This window comes from Pleurodeles waltl, chromosome 3_1, assembly GCF_031143425.1.
Source record: "Pleurodeles waltl isolate 20211129_DDA chromosome 3_1, aPleWal1.hap1.20221129, whole genome shotgun sequence".
Taxonomy (NCBI): Eukaryota; Metazoa; Chordata; class Amphibia; order Caudata; family Salamandridae; genus Pleurodeles; species Pleurodeles waltl.
In genome coordinates, this window is record NC_090440.1 from 964,220,658 (window position 1) to 964,244,665 (window position 24,008).

The window sequence follows — 24,008 nt, forward strand, 5'->3', positions numbered from 1 at the left end:
CCGTTCAGTATGCCAAATAACTCATCAGTGAATTGATCCGTTAACCAACCCATCTATACACTTACTATACAATTACTACTCATGACTTTTACTATCTATTCTGTATCCAGTGCCAAGCCTGCCTACTGTATACATTGACTAAGCCCCATATGCACCAGGCACTCCGCCATATTCATTGACTGACCACCATTTTCGATGCATTGACTACCATGTCAAGGGGAACGAATTACCCACCGTTCAGATTGACTATTCAACCTTATTCAAATGTTATTCCACCCTCTGTATTTAAACATCTCACCTTATCAACTCAAAAATCATCTTCATTCACAGAATGCCGTATCCTTTGTCTCGACTAATGCATCATATTAAGTAATTACCTCCCCTAAACATTGATTACTTATTCTTAGTGACCAGCCACCCACACTATTGTCTGTCTACAGCGCCCTTTGTACCAAGCAGTGCTCCCCATCTTGCATACTGATTACCACACCCTATGAAATGAAGTCCCCACCATTTCCACTGAGAAGTCCACCCTATGCACTATCTAATGCATGCTTAGTGTTTGCCACCCACCCCCTGCTTTGATCACCATGCAATGTACAATTATCATCCCACCCTATGAAATGGCTAGCATCCCCTGCTCTTACAAGTCCGAACTTGATGCCAAAAAAGTATGCAGAAGCTGCCCTGCTATAAGCAATGACTAGCACATCCTGTACAGATTATCCCACCCTGGCCACTGATTACACTGCCCTGTACATTCACCCTCCTTCTTTATGCACAGTCTACCGCCACAAACTCTCTCACCTCTTCCTATGACCGACTCATATGGCCAACTGACAATCATCCTTTGCATTGAAACAATACTGATATAAGCTAAAGTCACGACCCTACACACTTCCTGCATTCGTCTATACTCTAACCCACCCATACATTGCTTCACTCTGGGTATTCTTCGGAACTGTCTTGTTAACGTGGCCTTCTGGGCCTGCAATGTGCCTTGTGCTGTTTGGTTACATTTCTGACTCTTTTCTAGTCGCCTGCGGGTGCATGAACCTGTTGGACCCGTTGACAGGACTATGGCTGCACCCTTGCGTCCCTCCCTCCTGGGGCCTTCAGGTGTCACTCGCTAGGTATTTCCAGTGGATGGACAGGCTGGGAGCTCAGACGTCCAGGAGCAGCCAGTGGTGAGTGTGGGATTCCTCCATGCCTGTCGCGTCCCCGCTTTCAATCTAGGCCCTGCAGAGCACTCTTCATTTAATCAGCCGAAGCCACAGGTGAGGGCCACCATCGTGCAGAGACACATGGAGGGGAGGGAGACAGAGGCGGCCGATGGGGCACTTTCCATCCAAATGTGCTGGCTCAGATATGCTAGGGTACCGCGACGACACAGATCAGGTGCTCCCACTATCTGATATAATGGTAGTCCTTTTGTCTACCTGGAACTGAGGAAAGACCGAGTCAGCTGCAGGCCATACCTATCCTTTACCGAACGTGTTCACTGTACAGCAGATTATGCCATTTTGTATGTTTTAGAAGCAATTTACAGCGGCTATTACAATACCTGAGTAAGGAAAATTAAATAAACAAAAACGTCACTGAAATTCGTAAAAGTGTTGCATTTTTAGATTTTATGTTATATGTTACGGTGAGGATGACAGATTTAGCTGAGATGCTGCGAGTTTATAAAGTTTTAAATTTCCATATTAAACTATTATTACATTCATTAAAAAAAAATCAATAGCATCTGAGCAGTTATATAGAAGATAGGGCGCTCGACGCCTCTGTCACCAAAGCTGTAGCATTGACTGAGCAAAGACAGAATCAGACCGGTTTGTGGTTACCTTATAATGCAACTTGCAAGTAAGTAAGTCTCAGGACATTTCACAAAACACAGGGTTACTCCAGTTGCAAACAGCTGATACATGTTCTTGTCCCCGGCATTTTGAATGGAACCCAGATTGGTACACCAAAGAGCCTCGTGGGAGCAACAGGGGCAGAGATGAGGCGGGACAGAGGAAAGAGGGAAGGCAAGAAGTGTGAGTAGACGTGTGAAGAGGATGGGTAGACCCACAGAAAATAGGAGAATGGGCTGATTTTGGAGGAGGGAGTAATCCTAGGACACTGGAGAGAAGATGGGCTATTGAGGAATAGTGGACATCCATGGGAATAAAGATCTAAGTAAGTCTGAGGATACTCCACAGGTGAGAGGAGGGAAGCCCGGGGAGCAGTTTGAGATCACCCTAGTACTGGAGAGAAGATAAGCAGTTGAGAAGTGGAGAAGGCAGTCGGTAGATGAAAGGAGAAGATGCTTGTGCTTAAAGGTGGATGTCAAGGGGATAGAAGTGAGAAGTGAAGCCATGTGCAAAGAGAAGAGAATGACGGGGAATAGGCAATAGGCAATAGGCAATAGGCGGATTCACATGTGTAGATGAGGATACCATTGGGAATGAGGCAAGGAGTATTCTCATGTACAAAGAGGAAGATTTTAGCAGAGAGAAGAGAACCCCGATGTGCAGAGGAAGATAGCGCAGAAGATCGAATTGGTGTCCCTTAGGTCATGGGGTCCTTGGATAAGTGACAGAATGTACTTCTACCTAACTCTAAAAGCTAGGACTTTTAAACTTTTTCAAGCGTTTTTGCCTGGAGAACTGACAGAAGATCGGAACAAACCTGCAAAGTCAATCCGATGAAGGAGCGTTGTCACTGGGCCAAAGATTCAGGTTGCTCACACTCGAGCCATTTCCGCATCAGCAAATACATTTAAGTGGGACATCACAGAGGCGTTATTCTGCCTTCAGGTGCCCTGTTCGGCTACAGCTTGCAGACTTGCCCCACTGGTGGAATCTGAGCTCAAAAAACGTTACTAAGGGCCTCATTAGAAAGATGACGGTCTTGAGACTGCCAGCCCATGGTGAAATTCAGACCCCCGCACACCAGGCATTCCGACCGCACATTACGATCCTGGCAGTCGGACCACCAGAAGACCGCCGTCACCCCATGGAAAGGTTGGTGGAAATACAATGCTGGGGGCCACAAGGGGCAACTGCACTACCCGTGCCTATGGCAGGGGCTCTGCTGCCCAGCACCCTCAAAATACACACTGTTTGCTACAGCTAACAGTGCGTATTCCAAGGCTCTCAGTGTGACAGCATTAGCCCCAGCTTCACTAGGAGCCACGGCCAATGCCGTCACACAATTCCCACTGGGCTGATTGGTGGAAACCTCAGTTTTCTGAGCTTTTCGCAGGTCGCAGAAGAAACCTCATAATAGGCCCAGAGGGGAGCTCCGCCTCGGTGTCCTTTCCATCGGGCTGGCGGGCCAGCTTTGTAATGAGGCCTTTAGTCTGAGGGTAGAATTCTCCACCAAGCAAAGGCATCAAATGTATCCGTCCAGCAAGAGACCTTCCTTGGGCACAGATTTTGAATTTCTTCCACTCAGTGCTTTCTTGTCAAAAGTCAAATGCTTTACTGGTAATTTGTCCTACGGCTATCTGGCATCGTAGAACCTAGCTCGGTCACAGCCTGCTGTCTTGCCACACTGAGGATTTTCGACTTCTATCTCAGAGACAAGTCAGAAGGTAAATCTTCTGACTTGGAAGAACCTGGTTTCTGTATCCGATCTGCACTCCATTGTGGTGTGCTGTTCCTTGTGCCTAGACACTGGTCAAGTGCAACCAGTTGACAATGGTTGGTGCTTAACACTTTTTGGCACTATTTGTACATATACTTCCTAAAAATCACATCTCATTTTTTAGTCTCTTTAGTCATTAAATTATTTAATTTTTTGGGATGATATTTTTATTGTGTTATGTTCTGTAATTTTTAATTGTTTACACTATCTGCTCTATGCTACAGCCACCAAGCTTTGAGCTTTGGTTTAAATTGTTGAGATCTAACTGGACCCGGTATGAAATTGTTACTTTTATAATTGGTGAGGACTCATATTCCCTCCAAATAATAATGCATAGCCTCACAGTACCATTACATAAGAAAAGTAATTGTTGTAAACTATTGAACTAGTGGAAAATATCTTTGTCAAGAAATGGAACAGTTGACGAAGCTATTTGTACTTGATTTGTTATAAGTACACAGTGGAAAATAAGTCCCTTTTGTATCTTTCTTCCATTGAACTAAAGTCATGCATTATCTCATAAATCATAAAAAACCCTGGTCTTCTCTCTAAGCACTAGGGATTTGCAATGTAGTTCTGCGGGCAATAGTGGATCTACAGCACCCACGTCAAGAGTACCAAACCCTTCCTGATTTAAAAAGAAGTTAAGCAGGGCTGTCTATTACCCTGATTCCTTTTCAGGCTCTTGATATAGTTGAATATTTGTTGGGGCCATCCAGGATGTCCGAATCATTCCTAGCAATAAGGTTTGACTCACTCCTCCCCTTTGCAAATGATGCTGTTTTGCTCTCTAGGACAGGAAATGCAATACACAAATTACTGTGTAGGTTTGTAGGATATGTTAGAGTAGAATATTTATATGTTAATATTATGTTATGGCAGTGACGTTATTTCCTCCCTCAAAGAGAACATCTAAATACCTAAGGTTCACGGTGAAGGAATAGAGTGTGTTCCTTAATTCGATTACTTCGGTATATGTTTTGATACACAATTCGGGAGAGAACAGATAAGTAAAGCAAGTGCCACCCTAGTACACACTTTGAGGGCAGTGCTTATATTTGTAGAAGGAAGTATCTGCTGAACTATAGGGCCATGGCAATCTAAGGGAATTACAAATAACAGAAAAATGATTTATTGAAGTCCTAGTTAAGGTTAGGTTTAGGGAATCCCTTAGTGTCATTCCATATGGCTGCATTGAGGCCAGTACTGCACTAACTAAACTGAAGAAACATCTATGTCTTGCAGTATATTTAAAATCCAGTTTGGAAATGAAGAATTGTGGCGGTTTGGGCAGAGCTAGCTGGCTGACACACATCAAAACATTAGTAACACTTTTGCAGCTTGGGAAACTCTGAAGAGATCCTAGTTCAGTGGTACAGACAGTATGGAACCCCTGAAAGAATATGTTTAGTATTTCAAACGGGAGACATTCAAGACAGAAATAGAATTTTGAAAATATCTAAACCAAATTTACCCTGTACAGAAATGCAATCCATACCTCCAGTTTAGACTGGGGATATTCCCAACTAGAGAGTACTTTAGTGAGGTGTGGCAGGCTCCATAAAGGGGAAGAATGCTGTGATTGCACTATTGGTGGGAAAGGTAACACTATGCACTTTCCACTTTTTTGCATAAAAATAGTCAAAATTAATAAAAGGTGGTTACTCCCTTTGTGTAAGTTTTATAGCATTAGGTTTAGCTTAGATTCATTAGCATATTGCTTCAAGTCTGACAATGACATGATTGTTAACTGAGTATCCTCTGATACATGGGCCTTGTGGCCAATTGATAGGACTATCAAGAATAGAGCTGGGTCGAAGCAAACTATATTGTTTGGAGGACGATACGTTCTATGATGCAGATTGTCTTATTTTGTGCTACATGTTAATGTAGAGAAGATGTTCATTATGATTTTGTATATTTGGGAAACGAGTAGTTGGCATGTGTAACGAAATGTGGTGCTAGTTAATACAATGAATACAATCTGGATGAGGAAGTGATTAATTGTGCTTTGCTAATTTTATATATGCTGAAAGTACTGGTTGTTTACTCAAGTGTCTTCTGGGTTTTAAGATTTTACTGCCTGGTCATTATGATATCAATGTAAAATGTACAACTATATTATTATGTATGGATGTTTTTAATTAGGTAAATTTAGACTATCCATTTTAGGTTCAAACCTATAGATTAACTTATAAAACCCCAGTAAAAGGGAAACAGCCCTCATTAGTGTAAACAAATACACACTGATGAACACCTGCACAGCCACAAACTAAAATATCATTCCAAAAAGGAAAGTGAGAAAGAATAATTCATGTTTTATTTCTTTCTGAAAGTTCCACACAGTTTAACATTTTCATATAAGTTAGCAGCAAGAACAACTAGTCTACAGTTATTCTACTTGAGTTTCATTGTTTAGGGATGTCACTGAAATATTGTTTCTTCTTCACTGTGGTTCCCCCAATTTTATTTGCTTCAAATAAAGGTATAGGGTTTGAAAGCATGTTTTAGGTCTAAATCTAATTATTTTATTAAAATTATATTTGATCTGTTGACATTGTTGACAGTGTTTAATTCTTTCTCTGATTATTAAAAGGGCCGGACCATTACATTCTTTGACATTATGGGGGTCATTATGAACATGGTGGGATTCCCCGCCATGTTCATGCTGGTGGTCTAAACACAGACCACCAGCCCGTTGAAGACCCCACCAGCCCAATAATGAACATTCCACTGGGCCGGTGGGCAGAAACAGTGTTTCCGCCAGCCGGCCCAGCGGAATGCTGGGCCTGGACATTGTCGATGGCGCCACATGCAGAAGCACCCGTCGCGCATATCACTGCCTGTAAATCGGGCAGGGGCATGCGTGATGAGGCTGTGCACGGGGGCCCCGGAGCACCCCTTCCGCCAGCCTTTCCCTGGTGGGGAAAATCACCAGGGAAAGGCTAGGGGAACATGGGTTCTTTATCCGGAGGGCAGCGCTGCTTGCAGCGCTGCCCTGTTTGGATAAGGAACTCCGCCATCGTCAGGCTGTCTGGCGGCGGTAGCCTGGCGGTGGCGGAGGGCCGTCTGTGGCGGTCTCCCTGTGTTCAGAATATGGCGGTCCAGACCGCCATCATAGTGGCGGTAATTTCCGCCACCGCCGGCATGGCAGTCTGGGCCGCGATGTTCATAAGGAGGGCCTATATTCTATCTGATGTAACAACAGACACAAAATCAGTAAAAACCTTTGATGCATCAGTTACCTTTTCTAATAAGTCAGTATTGAAAGAAGGTAACATGATAACACTCTAGGCTTCAAACATTAAATGCACTGTATACTGACAGGTACCTGTGAAAAGAGTGATGTCACCATGCCTATGGGACAGTGGTGATAATATGGCATATGACTTTCCACATACCAACAAAATTCATAGCTTCAAGGTGTCCCATGATTATGTGTGATATCCGCAATTAATTCTGTTTTTTCACCCAACTGTATTTTACTGCTGGGGTTTAAGCCCATAGTCACAATGTTAACAGCATAATTTAAAGTCAAAGAATACAATATGATGTCTGTAAAAAGCCAAGACTGCCCTAAAGAAAGACTTTTGCCATGGGGACACTTGCAGCTATGACTGTCCTCAGAACAGCAGTACTATCGTTTTGTAGTCAGGTGAAGAGTGCAGAAAAGCACTGGTGAGCAATTTCTAGGGGCCTTAGAATGTAGGGTTACAAATTAAACTAGTGTCAGTCAAAAATGTTAAGGTTTTTACAAAGTACTATGTTGTTGGCAGGGTTGATCACCCCTAAAATGTCAGAATATTCAGTAAGGAGTAGGTGAATGCCCCCAACTGTGTCCAGCAATTGTTTATTAAAACATTTGAATATACAACTATTCCTTTCTTAATCCATTAATAGTCCTGTTAACAGAGAAAGAGTGCTGACAGAGTGGGAATGAGAGGCAATGAGATGTGAGACAGGATCAAGAGATGTGAGCATGAGTGAGAGTGTGATACACAGACTATCTATGCTTATAACAGTCTAACATAAGTCCATTAGACACACTGTCAATGGGAAGATACTATGTACCCTGCAATATTTATTGTTTAAATTAAATATATGCTTTATAACAATCATTGCAAAAACCTACATGTTGTGTAAACACTTGTAGGAAAGTACCATCTTGCCTGACATGCTAGCCCCATTTTTATATGTATGTCAGTTTGTTTTTCCTGTCTCACTGGGATCCTGCTAGCCAGGACCCCAGTGCTCATAGTTTGTGGCCTGAATGTGTATACCTGTGTAGTGACTAACTGTGTCACTGAGGCTCTGCTAATCAGAACCTCAGTGCTTATGCTCTCTCTGCCTTTAAAATTGTCAATATAGGCTAGTGACCACCTTTACCAATTTCAATTGGCACACTGGAACACCCTTATAATTCCCTAGTATATGGTACCTAAGTACCCAGGGTATTGGGGTTCCAGGAGATCCCTACGGGCTGCAGCATTTCTTTTGCCACCCAAAGGGAGCTCAGACAAACCTTTACACAGGACTGCCACTGCAGCCTTAGTGAAATAACGAACACGTTATTTCATAGCCATTTTCATTGCACTTAAGTAACTTATAAGTCACCTATATGTCTAACCTTCACTTGCTGAAGGTTAGGTGCAAAGTTACTAAGTGTGAGGGCACCTTTGCACTAGCAAAGGTGCCCCCACATAGTTCAGGACATTTCCCTGGACTTTGTGAGTGCGGGGACACCATTACACATGTGCACTACATATAGGTCAATACCTATGTGTTATGTTTAGCTTCACAATGGTAACTCCGAACATGGCCATGTAACATGTCCAAGATCATGGAATTATCCCCGCATTCCGAATCTGGCATTGGGGAGCCAATTCCATGCATCCCCGGGGCTCCACTATGGATCCCGGGTACTGCCAAACTAGCTCTCTGGGGTTTTCTCTACAGCTACTGCTGATGCTACCCCATACACAGGGTTCTGCCCTCCTGGGGTCTGGGCAGCCCAGTCCCAGGAAGGCAGAACAAAGAATTTCCTCTGAGAGAGGGTGTTACACCCTCTCCCTTTGGAAATAGGTGTTAAAGGCTGGGGAGGGGTAGCCTCTCTCAGCCTCTGGAAATGCTTTGAAGGGCACAGATGGTGCCCTCCTTGCATATGTCAGTCTACACCAGTTCAGGGAACCTCCAGTCCCTGCTCTGGCGCGAAACTTGACAAAGGAAAGGGGAGTGACCACTCCCCTGTCCATCACCACCCCAAAGGAGGTGCCCAGAGCTCCTCCAGTGTGCCCCAGACCTCTGCCATCTTGAATGCAGAGGTGTGAGGGCACAATGGAGGCCTTTGAGTGGCCAGTGCCAGCAGGTGACATCAGATACACCTCCTGATAGGTGCTTACTTGACTAGGTGGCCAATCCTCCTCTGAGGGCTATTTAGGGCCTCTCCTGTGGTCTTCTCTTCAGATAATGAATGCAAGAGCTCACCAGAGTTCCTCTGCATCCACCCGAAGGCAGCCATTTTGCACCTTCATCCGGGGTTTAGTGGTCTCCTGCCAACCCCTGGACACTTTCATGACTCTTGGACTTGGTCCCCTTCCTTTGCAGGTACTCAGGTCCAGGAATCCGTCTTCAGTGCTTTGCAGTCTGTTGTGGTCTTTGCAGAATCTCCTATCACACCTTTAGTGTGTTTCTGGGGAAGTAGGGTAACTTTACTCCTAATTTTCAGGGTCTTGGGGTGGGGTATCTTGGACACCCTTTGTGTTTTCTTACACTCCCAACGACCCTCTACACACTACACTAGGCCTGGGGTCCCTAAGTGGTTCGCATTCCACTTTCTTAGTGTATGGTTTGTGCTGCCCCTAGGCCTATTGCATCCTGTTGTATTCTACAGTGCTTGCACTACTTTCCTAACTGTTTACTTACCTGATTTTGGTTTGTGTGTATATTTTACTTACCTCCTAAGGGAGTATATCCTCTGAGATATTTTTGGCACATTGTCACTAAAATAAAGTACCTTTATTTTTAGTAACTCTGAGTATTGTGATTCTTATGATATAGTGCTATATGATATAAGTGGTATAGTAGGAGCTTTGGATGTCTCCTAGTTCAGCCTAAGCTGTTCTGCTATAGCTACCTCTATCAGCCTAAGCTGCTAGAACACTACTCATCTACTAATAAGGGATAACTGGACCTGGCACAAGGTGTAAGTACCATCAGGTACCCACTATAAGCCATGCCAGCCTCCTATAGGTATCTTGGAAACCCTTAGGACCATATTTATACTTTTTTAGCACCCCATTTGCTCCGCTTTTCGATGCAAAAACGGCGCAAACGTACAAAATACAATTGTATTTTGTAAGTTTGTGCCGATTTTGCGTAAAATAATGCCGAAAATGCGGCGTAAAAAAGTATAAATATGGGCCTTAGTGTTTTCTTACACTCCCAGCGACCCTCTACACACTTCACTAGCCTAGGGGTCCATTTGTGGTTTGCATTCCACTTTCTAGTAGTACACTACTACTCTACTAATAAGGGATAACTGACCTTGCACAAGGTGTAAGAACCATTGGTACCCACTATAATCCAGGCCAGCCTTCTACAACACTGAAAATCCCTATCTTGTGGGTCAAGCAGCAAAACAAACCCTGATAGTCATCAATTTCAAAAGGTTTGGAAACCACTAAGGAAACACCAATGAAATCCACAAAAAATAAACAAGGAAAATAGGACAGCCTAAGTATATTTTATACTGTGTGGCATATTGCTAATGACAATATGCTGAAATTGAGAATTGACACTACAAGCACAGCATGTAATAAAAGACTACCCTTGTGTGTTTGCAATTCAGAATGGGATTTTTGTTTTTTGTTAAGCGCCCTGAGTTCCTTCAAGTAACCAGTTGTGCTTTTAAAACACTAAGGGGCTTATTTACAATCCCCTTAAACCACTGGTGGATCACTTTGTATTTAGAAAAAGTGATGCACCAGCGGCGCAGGAGGCTTGTTAATAAGCCCCCTAAAACTTTCCTATTTAGGGAAAACATCAAGGAGAGCATGCAGTGAACCCCCTTCCCCTGATGCAGACAACACAATTCCCAAAGCGGAAGATGTCCAGTAGAAATCCTTTCACTTTTTGAATTAGGTATTATCTCTTTGAGGAGCCACAAACCATGGATACACACCATACCAAATCACAGTTTGGAATTAAAGCCCCTTTAACACCCTTTCCACCCTGTAATTCAGCATGGTTCTCAAGACCCATTTTCCAAGTCTTAAAAAGTATTCTGACTCATAAACTAGGTTTTGCACATTGAAATAAGCCATTTTGTGGTCACAAACCCTTTGATTTTGCAAAAGTATGGTCTGAATTTGCAAAATTGCTTAGTATGTTTGGCCCACAAATACGACACGCTAGAGTTACTAAACCTGGATCTAACACACATTTTTATGCGAAACAATACTTGCCATATTGTCAAAAGTGCTAATTATTTATCATTATTGCTGTTATTATTATTATTGTTTTATTATTATTATTATTATTATTATTATTATTATTATTATTATTATTATTATTATTATTATTATTATTATTTTCATGCAGGAAGAGTCAGGATGGTGATTAATAACTCCATCTGACACCGTTATTCTGACTTGGTTGAGTTTCGAAATGCTTCTGGTGAAAAGGGCCATTTACGACAAGCTGATATTTGTTTGAGAGACGACCAGTAATGCAACAGTGGGAGAGCAATTGGTTGTGCTTTTCAGCTGTGTGGGGAATGTGCATCCAGAACAATTAAGGCTCACCTAGCACCTTAAGAAAGGCTCTAAAACCCCATCTGTTTGAACCTTTCATTTGAGCTCCCATTTCAAACCTCCTGGTTTCTTTTGGATTTTAGGGCTATATAAATATATATTGATGATGAAGCATTCATGAGAAAAGTCCTTTGCTCTGACTTTAGTTTAAATTTAACATACGTCTGCTTGAAGGTTTTGGATGGGGCTGGTCATGGGGTGGTATAGAGCCCTGGGATAGTGTGCAGATGGAAGTGGCAAATGGACATTATAAGAGTGTCATGACCAGAGGTGCTGAGAAAAGGGTAAGGGGCTCTGACTGAGAAGTAATGCTGGGTGGCAACAGCTATTCAGAAGCATCTTGTGACAGTGGGAATGACTTGCCAACATAATGAAGGTACACTGAAGCAGCCCACGTTTTATGAAACTTCCATAGCTTTGCATTTTTCAAAGCTTCCAAGGAATATTTAAGCTGTGTGTAATTTGACATTTGACTTATCCTTGGAGGTGAAGTATTGTATCACCACAAATTACCAACAATAAGGCATTATGTTTTCTTTCAGTCACTTAAAGCACTCACGGCCTGATTTAGATCTTGGCAGTATTACCGCCAATCCGCTGTAGTGACGGACCCGAAAACACCATCAAGTCAAAAGGTGTTCTGCCCGCCGTACTAAAATGTATTATGGCTAAGCCACAGACCACCGCAACGGAGTGCTCTACCTAGCCATCAGGCTGGCAGGTTCCTGCTGCCCCTATTTCAATGTTAAAGGCTTCCATGCGGTGTACTGGTTGCGGATTGCTGACAGAGGGAGACGGAACCCAATGGAAATCATAAAATGGCAGGGGCTATGGAATAAAGGTAAGTGACACACACACTCTGTACCTTGACCATATGTTTCCCACTGCAAAGCACAATACACAACACACTACATGCACACTGTTATCCAATGTCATTCCAACAACACGCACATGACGAAAACACGCTGCCATACACCCATGACACAACACACACATTGTTGGCACTGCACTGAAAACAACACAATGAAAACCACCACAACTGCACATTCATCTACACAAACACACACACACACAAGAACCATTACACACAACAATCACCACCAAAATACAAAACTCACCTGAGTATTGCAAACAGCAACACAATGCACACCCAAACATACACAACAAGTAGCAGACCCATATGCCAGTGGCATACATAGACACAACTACATCACCCACTCCCGCTCCTTCCACCTCGACCACCCAATCCAAAACACAAATGCATACATGTATTGACTCATGTACACAACAGGACTCACAATATCACAGTTACAGGTTCACTTACAATGTGCATACAGAGACATGATGACACCATTGTTATTGTGATGTCAGCATTCATTTGGCAATGAATACTAACACCACAAAAACAAGTGTGTATGTGAGCAATATGTGCCTTGTACCAGTGTGTTCACATCAATCTCTGACACAAATGTGTTCCTGACATATGCATGTCAGAGGTATTTTATAAAAAAAAGCTGTGGCATGTATATTTCTTCAGAGGTCCTGGACTCACGTGCAATACCCACACAATTTACATAGTTCATTTAGAATCCCTACCTTTGAGTCCGGTGTCGGCGGGGTCGTCTGTCGTTCGTGGTCCAGTGGCAGCATCAATGGCAGGTGACGTCCAATCGGGTCCAGTCCAAAACAGAAGCGGAAACATGAAAAAGGTAGGTTTTGTGCCCCATATCCCTCCAATTTGCCAGATCAGATGTGGAGGTATCACCGCCACAGTTAACCTGGCGATAAAGCACATTCTAATCTTCTCAGCAGGAAATGTCTTGCCAACAGCCCCTATCTCCAATCCCACCATTGACGTGACTGAAGATTTCTGGCAGAGTCGGTGGGACTCGGGCAGTCTCTTGTTTATGGTCTCGCCACCATCTAAATCAGGTGGGCGGACCGCCAATGCGGCGATGGGTTTTCCAATGGAAAACCAGTGGCAGGACCGTTACCTCCAACATTTAAATCAGGCCCTCAGTCTCATTAGCAAACCTGTCGGTCAGTACTCTGCAGAACATCCTCTCTGAATTCTCAAAGCCTTCTATAACATGCACCACTTGACCCCTATTTAAACTAAACCCATTTTGTCCTGACCTTCTTTAGTAGCCCTAAGTGTGAGGGTTACACCTAGATATGGGTCTTATTCTCAGTGTGACAGAGGACTAATGCTAACGTCAGTTGCTTCTATTTCTATCCGGAGGGAACTTGGCATAGCAGTTAAGAATGGACTGCTCATATTGGATTAGGATTGAAATTCAGATTAAAATGCATAAGGAAGGTTTTTGTCTAGAGTGATATTGGAGGTGAAACATGATGGACTGTAATGGGGCCTAGGTAATTGCTAGTAAATGAGGTTAATTCAAGCATTCCTCCCATTATCTTGCTGTTTGTTACTCTGATTATCGATTAGGCCTTGCCTCTTTTTGGTTGGAAAATACTAACTGGGGCTTCTCTTACCTGGACAGACTGGCTCCAGACTAACAGTCTCCAAAGACACCTAGCCTGGATTCAAATATGCCATCTGTACAGTAACTCCATCTGACAACAGCTTTAGCCAGTCTCTAAGACTACCTATTAGTGCCCTTTGTTCTCAGTGACTAAAGTTAACTCAATATTGTAACCATAATTATCGTCTAGAATTCAAATCATTTGCATATCTCATGGGCATGAATTATCAACCAAACATACTCATTTAAAGGACTCTTCCACAACCCAGCTATATGCACATTTCTATTTTATGCAAAAATAGCACAGCTGAAGCTTCAATCTTTATACAATCACATCAACATCTCAATCAACTTGTCACATAGTAGCCTCTTTCTAGAATGGTTACCCCCACCTTTGGCCTGTTTGTGAGTGTGTGTCTGTGTGTTTTTACTGTGTCACTGGGATCCTGCTAGCCAGGACCCCAGTGCTCATAGTGCAAACGCTATATGTCAGTGTGTTTTGCCTGTCTCACTGGGATTGTGCTCGCCAGGACCCCAGTGCTCATGGTTTGTGGCCTAATGTGTGTATCTGTATAGTGCTTGACTGTGTCACTGAGGCTCTGCTAATCAGAACCTCATTGCTTATGCTCTCTCTGCTTTTAAATGTGTCACTATAGGCTAGTGACTTCATTCATTTACCAATTTCAATTGGCACACTGGACCCCCCTTATAAGTCCCTAGTATATGGTGCCTAGGTACCCAAGGCATTGGGTTTCCGGGAGATCCTTATGGGCTGCAGCATTTCTTTTGCCACCCATAAGGAGCTCAGACAAACCCTTTCGCAGGACTGCCACTGCAGCCTGCGTGAAATAGTGCACACACTATTTCACAGCCATTGTCACTGCACTTATAAGTAACTTATAAGACACCTATATCTCTAACCTTTATTTACTGAAGGCTAGGTGCAAAGTTCGTAAGTGTGAGGGCACCCTTCCACTAGCAAAGCTGCCCCCACAGAGTCCAGGGCCAATTCCCGGGACTTTGTGAGTATGGGGACGCCATTATACACATGCACTATATATAGGTCAATACCTATATGTCACTTCACAATGGTAACTCCGAATATGGCCACATAAGGGTGGTCATTACGACTCTGGCGGATTACTTCCACCAGGGCCGCGGGACGCGGTGGCACCGCCGACAGGCCGGCGGTGCCCCGCGGGGCATTCTGACCGTGGCGGCTTAGCCGTGGTCAGAGAAGGGAAACCGGCGGTCTCCCGCCGGTTTCCCGCTGCCCCCAAGGAATCCTCCAAGCCGGCGCAGCTTGCTGCGCCGGCTTGGGGATTCCGACTCCCCCTCCCGCCATCCAGTTCCTGGCGGTTCTCCCGCCGGGAACCGGATGGCGGGAGGGGGAGTCGCGGGGCCCCTGGGGGCCCCTGCAGTGCCCATGCCAACGGCATGGGCACTGCAGGGGCCCCCGTAAGAGGGCCCCAAAATGTATTTCACTGTCTGCATAGCAGACAGTGAAATACGCGACGGGTGCAGTTGCACCCGTCGCACCTTCCCACTCCGCCGGCTCGATTACGAGCCGGCTTCATGGTGGGAAGGTCGTTTTCCCCTGGGCTGGCGGGCGGCCTTTCGGCGGCCGCCCGCCAGCCCAGGGGAAAACTTGGAATACCCTCCGCGGTCTCTGGACCGCGGAGCGGTATTCCTGACGCGCAACATTGACGGGCGGCCTCCGCCGCCCGTCAATGTTGGAATGAGGGCCAAGGTGTCTAAGATCATAGCATTGTTCCCCCATTCCAAATCTGGTATTGGGGAGCCAATTCCATGCATCCTGGGGGCTCTAAGATGGACCCCTAGTTCTGCCAAACTAGCTCTCTGAGGCTTGCAATTCAGCTACAGCTGCTGCCACTTCACAGACAGGGTTCTGCACTCATGGGGTCTGAGCAGCTCAGTCCCAGGAATACCGAACAAAGCATTTTCTTTGGGAGGTGGGTCTTACACCCTCTCCGTTTGGAAATAGGTGTAATAGGGTGGGGAAGGGTAGCCTTCCCCAGCCTCTGGAAATGCTTTGAAGGGTACAGATGGTGCACTCCTTGCATAAGCTAGTCTACACCGGTTCAGGAACACCCAGTCCCTGCTCTGGCGTGAAACTGGACAAAGGAAAGGGGAGTGACCACTCCCCTGTCCATCACCACCCCAGTGGTGGTGCCCAGAGCTCCTCCAGTGTGTCCGAGACTTCAGCCATTATGTTTTCCAAGGTGTGGGGACACTCTGGAGGCCTATGAGTGGCCAGTGCCAGCAGGTGACGTCAGAGACCCCTCCTGATAGGTCCATACCTGATAAGGTAGCCAATCCCCCTCTCAGGGCTATTTAGGATCTCTCCTGTGGGTTTCTCTTCAGATTCTACTTGCAAGTTTCCAGTAGGAATCCTTGCTAACTACTACTTCATCCTCTGACCTCGGATCGACCGCAGACTGCTCCAGGAACCGCTGTAACAGCAACAAAGTATCCAAAAGGGCTACTTTTCCTCTGCAACTTCAGCTCCACTCAGCAACTGGCTGGCATGTGCTTGCTCTGGGGATGCCCTGTCTTCACCCTGCACCAGAAGGACCGAAGAAATCTCCTGTGGAGTGACAGAGTCACTTCCCTGCTCTTGCAGGCACCTTCTAAGTCGATGACCGGTTCTCTTGGACTCCTCTCCTGGCAACGAGCATGCTCCTTGGAACACAGGTGGTGGACCCCTTCAACACAGACTGTCCTAAGGTCCTGCTGTCCAAATTTGTAGGAGGTAAGAGCTTGCTTTCCCCGTTAGCAAAAGTACCCCTGTGCACTGCGTCATCTTCACCTCCTGAAGCCTCTGTGCACTATTTATAAGAATCCTTCATGCACAGCCTGGCCCAGGTCCCCAGCGCTTTATCCTGCGACGCTCAACTCCCTGAGTTGTCCTCCAGAAGCGTGGGACCTTTTTTGTAGTGCTGCACCATCCGCAATTTGCAGCTTCTTTGTCCCCATGTCCTGGGACCTCCGTCGGTGGTGCCTGGTCATCTGTGGGTTCCCTCCAGTGCTGGGAGCACTCTGCCTCCTCAGTTTGAGTTGAGGTCCGCAGGTCCCTCCTTGGTCCAGGCAGTGCCACTTTGACGCAAAACGCCACTTTGCTTGAACCAAGACTTGTTTGACGAATCCAGTGCTGAAACTCGCCTGCAATCAACATCTCTTCATGGGACATCCATTGCATCATGCAGGAACCCGCTGACATCTTCCTTGGATGCATATCTGCAGTCTTCGTCCAACTGGGGACTCTTCTTTTGCACACTCTTCTAGGTTAGCAGGGACTCCTGTCCTTCCTGGAATTCTTCCGACTTCTGGACTTGGTCTCCTTCCTTTGCAGGTCTTCAGGTCCAGGAATCCACCATTTGTTGTTTGCAGTCTTGCTTGGTTCTTGCAATAACTCTAATCATGACTTGTAGTGTGTCCTAAAGAAACTTTCAGTACTTTACTCCTACTTTTCTCTACACACTACACTTGTCTAGGGGGTAATTCGTGATTTGCATTCCACTTTCTTAGTATATGGTTTGTGTTGCCCCTAGTCCTATTTTCTTCCATTGAATTTGATAGCATTTCCTATGGTTGCACTATCCTATGTCTAATTACTTACCTTATTTTGGTGTCTAGTGTATATAGTTGAAGGAAGGGAGCCTCTTTCTAGCCTTGTTACCCCTACTTTTGGCCTGTTTGTGAGTATATGCCAGGGTGTTTTTACTGTCTCACTGGGATCCTGCTAGCCAGCGTCCAGTGCTTATAGTGAAAACCCTAAGTGGTCAGTGTGTTTGATATGTGTCACTGGGATCCTGCTAGCCAGGACCCCAGTGCTCATAGGTTTGTGGCCTATATGTGTTCCCTGTGTGGTGCCTAACTGTATCACTGAGGCTCTGCAAACCAGAACCTCACTGTTTATGTTCTCTCTGCTTTTAAAATTGTCACTGCAGGCTAGTGACTAATTTTACACTGGAACACCCTTATAATTCCCAAGTATATGGTACCTAGGTACCCAGGGTATTGGTGTTCCAGGAGATCCCTATTGGCTGCAGCATTTCTTTTGCCACCCATAGGGAGCTCTGACAATTCTTACGCAGGTCTGCCACTGCAGCCTGAGTGAAATAAAGTCCACGTTATTTCACAGCCTTTTACACTGCACTTAAGTAACTTATAAGCCACCTATATGTCTAACCTTCACTTAGGGAAGGTTAGGTGCAAAGTTACTTAGTGTAAGGGCAGCCTGGCACTAACCAAGGTACCCCCACATTGTTCTGGGCAATTTCTCCAGACTTTGTGAGTGCAGGGACACCATTGCACGCGTGCACTACATATAGGCCAATACCCATATGTAGCGTCACCATGGTAACTCTGAACATGGCCATGTAACATGTCTAGGATCATGGAATTGTCACCCCAATACCATTCTGGTATTGGGGAGGACAATTCCATGCATCCCCGGGTCTCCAGCATAGAGCCTGGGTGCTGCCAAACTAACGTTCCAGATTTTTCTCTGCAGCTACCGCTGCTGCCAACCCTCAGACAGGTTTCTGTCCCCCTGGGGCCTGGGAAGCCCAGTCCCAGGAAGGCATAACAAAGGATTTCCTCTGAGAGAGGGTGTTACACCCTCTCCCCTTGGAAATAGGTGTGAAGGGCCTGAGAGGAGTAGCCTCTCCTGGCCTCTGGAAATGCTTTGAAGGGCACAGATGATGCCCTCCTTGCATAAGCCAGTCTACACCGGTTCAGGGATCACCCCAGCCCTGCTCTGGCGCAAAACTGGACAAAGGAAAGGGGAGTGACCACTCCCCTGACCAGCACCTTCCAGGGGAGGTGCCCAGAGCTCCTCCAGTGTGTCCCAGACCTCTTCCATCTTGGATGCAGAGGTGTGAGGGCACAATGGACATCTCTGAGTGGCCAGTGCCAGCAGGTGATGTCAGAGACCCCTCCTGATAGGTGATTACCTTTATCTGTAGCCAACCATCCTTTTCTGGCTATTTAGGGTCTCTCCACTGGGTATCTCATCAGATAACGAATGCAAGAGCTGACCAGAGTTCCTCTGCACTTCCCTCTTTGACTTCTGCCAAGGATCGACCGCCGACTGCTCCAGGACGCCTGCAAAACCGCAACAAAGTAGCAAGAAGACTACCAGCAACATTGTAGCGCCTCATCCTGCCAGCTTTCCCAACTGTTTCCTGGTGGTGCATGCTCTGAGGGCTGTCTGCCTTCACCCTGCACTGGTAGCCAAGAAGAAATCTCCCGTGGGTCGACGGAATCTTCCCCCTGCCAACGCAGGCACCAAACTTCTGCATCACCGGTCCTCTGGGTCCCCTCTCATCCTGACGAGCGTGGTCCCTGGAACACAGGAGCTGGATCCAAGTGTCCCCGACAGTCCAGTGGCCCTTCTGTCCAAATTTGGTAGAGGTAAGTCCTTGCCTCCCCACGCCAGACAGTAATCCTGTATACTGCATGAACTGCAGCTGCTCGGGCTTCTGTGCACTTTTGCAAGACTTCCTTTGTGCACAGCCTAACCCACGTCCCCAGCACTCTGTCCTGTATTGCCCAACTCGCTGAGTTTGACTTCGACTTTGTGGGACCCTCTTTTGTTGTGCTGAGTTGACCGTCATGCTCAGATCTTCTGAATGCCTGTTCAGGTGCTTTTGCGGGTGCTGCCTGCTTCTGCGTGGGCTCTCTGTGTTGCTGAGTGCCCCCTCTGTCTCCTCCTCCAAGGGGCAACCTCCTGGTCCCTCCTGGGTCCTGGCAGAATCAAAAACCTTCAACCGCGACTCTTGCAGCTAGCAAGACTTGTTTGTGGTCTTACTGCGTGGAGACAACTCTGCATGCTCCAGCACTCCGTGGGACATGTTCTGACCAAAGGAGAAGTTCCTGGCACCTTCCGTTGTTGCAGAATCTTTGGCTTCTTCTACCCAGAGGCAGCCCTTTTGCACCTTCATCCAGGGTTTAGTGGGCTCCTGCCCCACTCGGACGCTTGTGTGACTCTTGGACTTGGTCCCCTTCCTTTACAGGTCCTCAGGTCCAGGAATCCATCTTCAGTGCTTTGCAGTCAGTTGTTGTCCTTGCAGAATCCCCTATCTCGACTTTACTGTCTTTCTGGGGTAGTAGGGTAACTTTACTCTTACTTTTCAGGATCTTGGGGTGGGGTATCTTAGACACTCTTAGTGTTTTCTTACACTCCAAGCAACCCCCTACACACTACACTAGGCCTGGGGTCCATTTGTGGTTCGCATTCCACTTTTGGAGTATATGGTTTGTGTTGCCCCAGGCCTATTTTCTCCTATTGCATTCTATTTTGTTGTACAGTATTTGCACTACTTTGCTAACTGTTTACTTACCTGATTTTGGTGTGTGTGTATATTTTGTGTGTATTACTTACCTAGTACATCCTCTGAGATACTTTTGGCATATTGTCACTGCAAACCAGACCAGCCTCCTACACATGGGCATCTGCAGTATATCTGTCCTTAACTTCTTAGTCAGACCCGCATGAACTACATGGTGTTACATGACTTATCCATCCCAACTCTGATCATCTCCTCTCCACTACACTTTCCAAACTCCACTTCTTTACACTGTTTAGACCCTCCCTACACTGAGCGTCACTGCATTAACTAATCCACCTTTAAACTGACCAGTTTGTCCACAGACTACTAATCCATCTGTAACTGGACCAACTCCTCTCTTAGTTGACCAATCTACCCCTAAATTAACTTATCCATCACTAATCTGTCCAACATATCCATACCCTGACAAACCCATTCCTACAATAACCAATGAATTTCTGCATCGATTCATCCAATCTCAACAGTGACCAGGCCATTACCTCAACTGGCAAATTTATTCTCACAACCAATTCCCCTTATACAAACGTTCCTTGCACTAACAATTCTTTCCATACATGGACCAATCCATAACATGTACTAAATACCTTTCTGTATGATGACCAATTAATGTGTGCGTTGCGGACCTGCTATAGGCAATGACTAGCACATCCTGTGCAGATTATCCCACCCTGGCCACTGATTACACTGCCCTGTACATTCACAGTCCTTCTTTATGCACAGTCTACCTTCACAAACTCTGTCCACTTCTTCCTATGACCGCCTCATATGGCCAACTGACAATCATCCTTTGCATTGAAACAATACTGATATAAGCTAAAGTCACGACCCTACACACTTCCTGCATTCGTCTATACTCTAACCCACCTATACATTGCTTCACTCTGGGCATTCTTCGGAACTGTCTTGTTCACGTGGCCTTCTGGGCCTGCAACGTGCCTTGTGCTGTTTGGTTACATTTCTGACTCTTTTCTTGTCGCCTGCGGGTGCATGAACCTGTTGTGTGAGTACAAAGAGAACTGCTGGGGCTATGACAGTTGACACCAGTAGCATCAGTGGATGCACAGACTGGGAGCTCAGACCTCCAGCAGCCGGGGGTGAGTGTGGGATTCCTCAATGCCTGTCGCGTCCCCGCTTTTAATCCAGGTCCTGCAGAGCACTCTTCGTTCAAAGCCAGCCGAAGAGAACCATCATCGGACAGAGACACGTGGAGGGGAGGGAGACAGAGGCGGCGGATGGGGCATTTTCCATCCAAATGTGCTGGCTCAGATATGCTAGGGTACAGCGACGACACAGATCAGGTGCTCCCACTATCTGATTTAATGGTACTCCTTTTGTCTACCTGGAATTGATGAAAGACCGAGTCAGCTGCAGGCCATACCTATCCTTTACCGAACGTGTTCACTGTGCAGATAATACCATTTTGTATGTTTTAGAAGCAGTTTACAACGGCTATTACAATACCTGAGTAAGGACAATGAAATAAACAAAAACATACACTGAAATTCGTACAATTGTTGAGTTTTAAGATTTGACGTTATAGGTTACTATAAGGATGATAGATTTTGCCGAGATGCTGCGAGTTTATAAAGTTTTAAATTTCCATATTAAACTATTATTACATTCATGAAATCAAGAGCATCTGAGCGGTTATATAGAAGATAGGGCGCTCGACGCCTCTGTCACCAAATATGTAGCATTGACTTAGCAAATAGAGAATGGGACCCTTGTTTGTGTTTACCTTAAAATGCAACCTGCAAGTAAGTAAGTATCAAGACATTTCACACAACACAGAATTACTCCAGTTGCAAACAGCCGATAGATGTTCTTGTACTTGGCATTTTGAGTGGAACCCAGAATGATACACCAAAGAGCCTCGTAGGAGCAACAGGGGCAGAGGTGAGACGGTGCAGAGAGGGGAAAGAGGGAAATCGAGGAGAGTGACTAGAAGGGTGAGGAGGATGGGTAGACCCACAGAAAATCGGCGAATGGGATGATTTTGCAGGAAGGAGTAATCCCAGGACAGAGAAGAGAAGATGGACTATTGAGGAGAAGTGGAGTAATGACCTAAGTAAATAGGAGGATACTGCATGGGTGAGAGGAGGGGAGCAGTGGAGATCACCCTAGTACTGGAGAGAAGATAAGCAGTTGAGAAGTGGGAAATGCAGACGGTATACGACAAGAGAAGATGCTTGTGCTTAAAGGTGGATGTCAAGGGGATAGAAGTGAGAAGTGAACACATGTGCAAAGAGAAGAGAATGACGGGGGATAAAGGCAATAAGTGGATTCACATGTGTAGATGAGGATACCATTAGGTAAGAAGTGAAGCCATGCACAAAGAGGAAGATTTTAGAGGAGAGTAGAGAACCCCTATGTGCAGAGGAGGATATCACAGGGAATAGCATTGACCTGATTACAATTTAAGTAAAACCTTCATTGTCCTACCCTTCCTTAGAAGCCTCAAGTGTAGTGGATATACCTAGACATGGGTCTTATGCTCAGTGTGGCACAGGACTCAAGCTATACTTCAATGATGAAGTCTAAGTAGTAGTGGTGGGCGAAGAATTCAGCTCCGCCGGCAGAGTTCGCACAGTTTGTGTAAAGGAGTTCAGAGAGAACTCCACAAACTGATGCGGATCAGAGTTTTTTCCTCTTGCTCGCCAACGCTAAGTTGGCAAGCGAAACAAATCGCTAAGTTGGTGAACGCAAGCGAGATTTCTGAACGCGAGTGGTCACGGTAGGCCACAACCACTTGCCATGAGAAAGCTGCCGCTCACGTTGAGGAAGCTGCAGCTCAATTAGAAAATCTGCTTGAGCTGCAGAAAGAAGTTAGCTCCTTCTGGCGATCTGCTTGATGCGGGTTCCACCCATTTTACACCAAAGGAGAAATTCCTGGCACTGAAAATCAGCGTGAACAGTGCGACTTATCCAAACTCTGCCATTCGCAAAGCTCCACGTAGTGTGGGGAGTTTTTTTCAGCACTTCGTGGAGGTCCAGATAGCAGAACTACACCAACTCGGCCCAGGCCTACTAAGTAGTCCCAAATTGAACTAGATTGCTTCTGTTTCTGTCTGGAGGGAACCTGGCCTGATATTTATAGATGGACTGCTCATATTGGAGTAGGACTGAGATTGATTTGCATAAGGAAGGTCTCTGTTTAGGTTGCCATTGTGGGTGAAAATTGATAGACCGGAATGTGGTCAAATAATTGCCATTTGTTGAGAATAATTCAAGCACTTCTCCCATCACCTTGTTTGTTGCTTTAGTAAACAATTCAGCACAGCTTCTGTTTAGTTGGAGAATATTAACTAGGGCTTCTTCTACCTGACAGATTGACTCCAGACCAACAGTCCCCAAATGTTACCTAGCCTGGAGTCAAATCTGACATCAGTCAATACATCCATGGGACAACATCATCAATAGCTATCCTCTATGACCACCAGCAAATGGTCTTTGTTCGAAGTGACTAGAATGCCCAATATTATTGCCATTGTTATCGTCCAGAGTTCTAACCATGTGCATATCTCATGGACAGGAATCATCAGCAAATCATAATCATTTAAAAGACTCTTTAATAACCCATGTGATCTGCACATATCCATGTTATGTGAAAATAGCCAGATGGTTTCAATCTGATTGCATTATAGTGTTACTCAATGTCAGATGTTCATCTGCAGTAGAGCTACTCCACATCCTCTTAA

At 45.5% G+C, this 24,008-nt stretch overlaps 1 protein-coding gene across 2 annotated transcripts in view; it reads left to right on the forward strand.

The window, feature by feature from the left end:
- Positions 1-1,127: 1,127 nt before the first annotated feature.
- LOC138284826 (mucin-2-like) overlaps positions 1,128-24,008 on the forward strand; it is a 283,362-nt gene continuing 260,481 nt past the window's right edge. The window contains exon 1 of one of the 2 annotated variants that reach the window (XM_069224011.1): positions 1,128-1,187. In XM_069224011.1, coding sequence (XP_069080112.1) covers positions 1,147-1,187 — 41 coding nt within the window. In that variant the 5' untranslated portion in view covers positions 1,128-1,146. Of the gene's footprint in view, positions 1,278-24,008 lie in introns of both variants that reach the window. The other variant, XM_069224012.1, reaches the window with a different exon arrangement.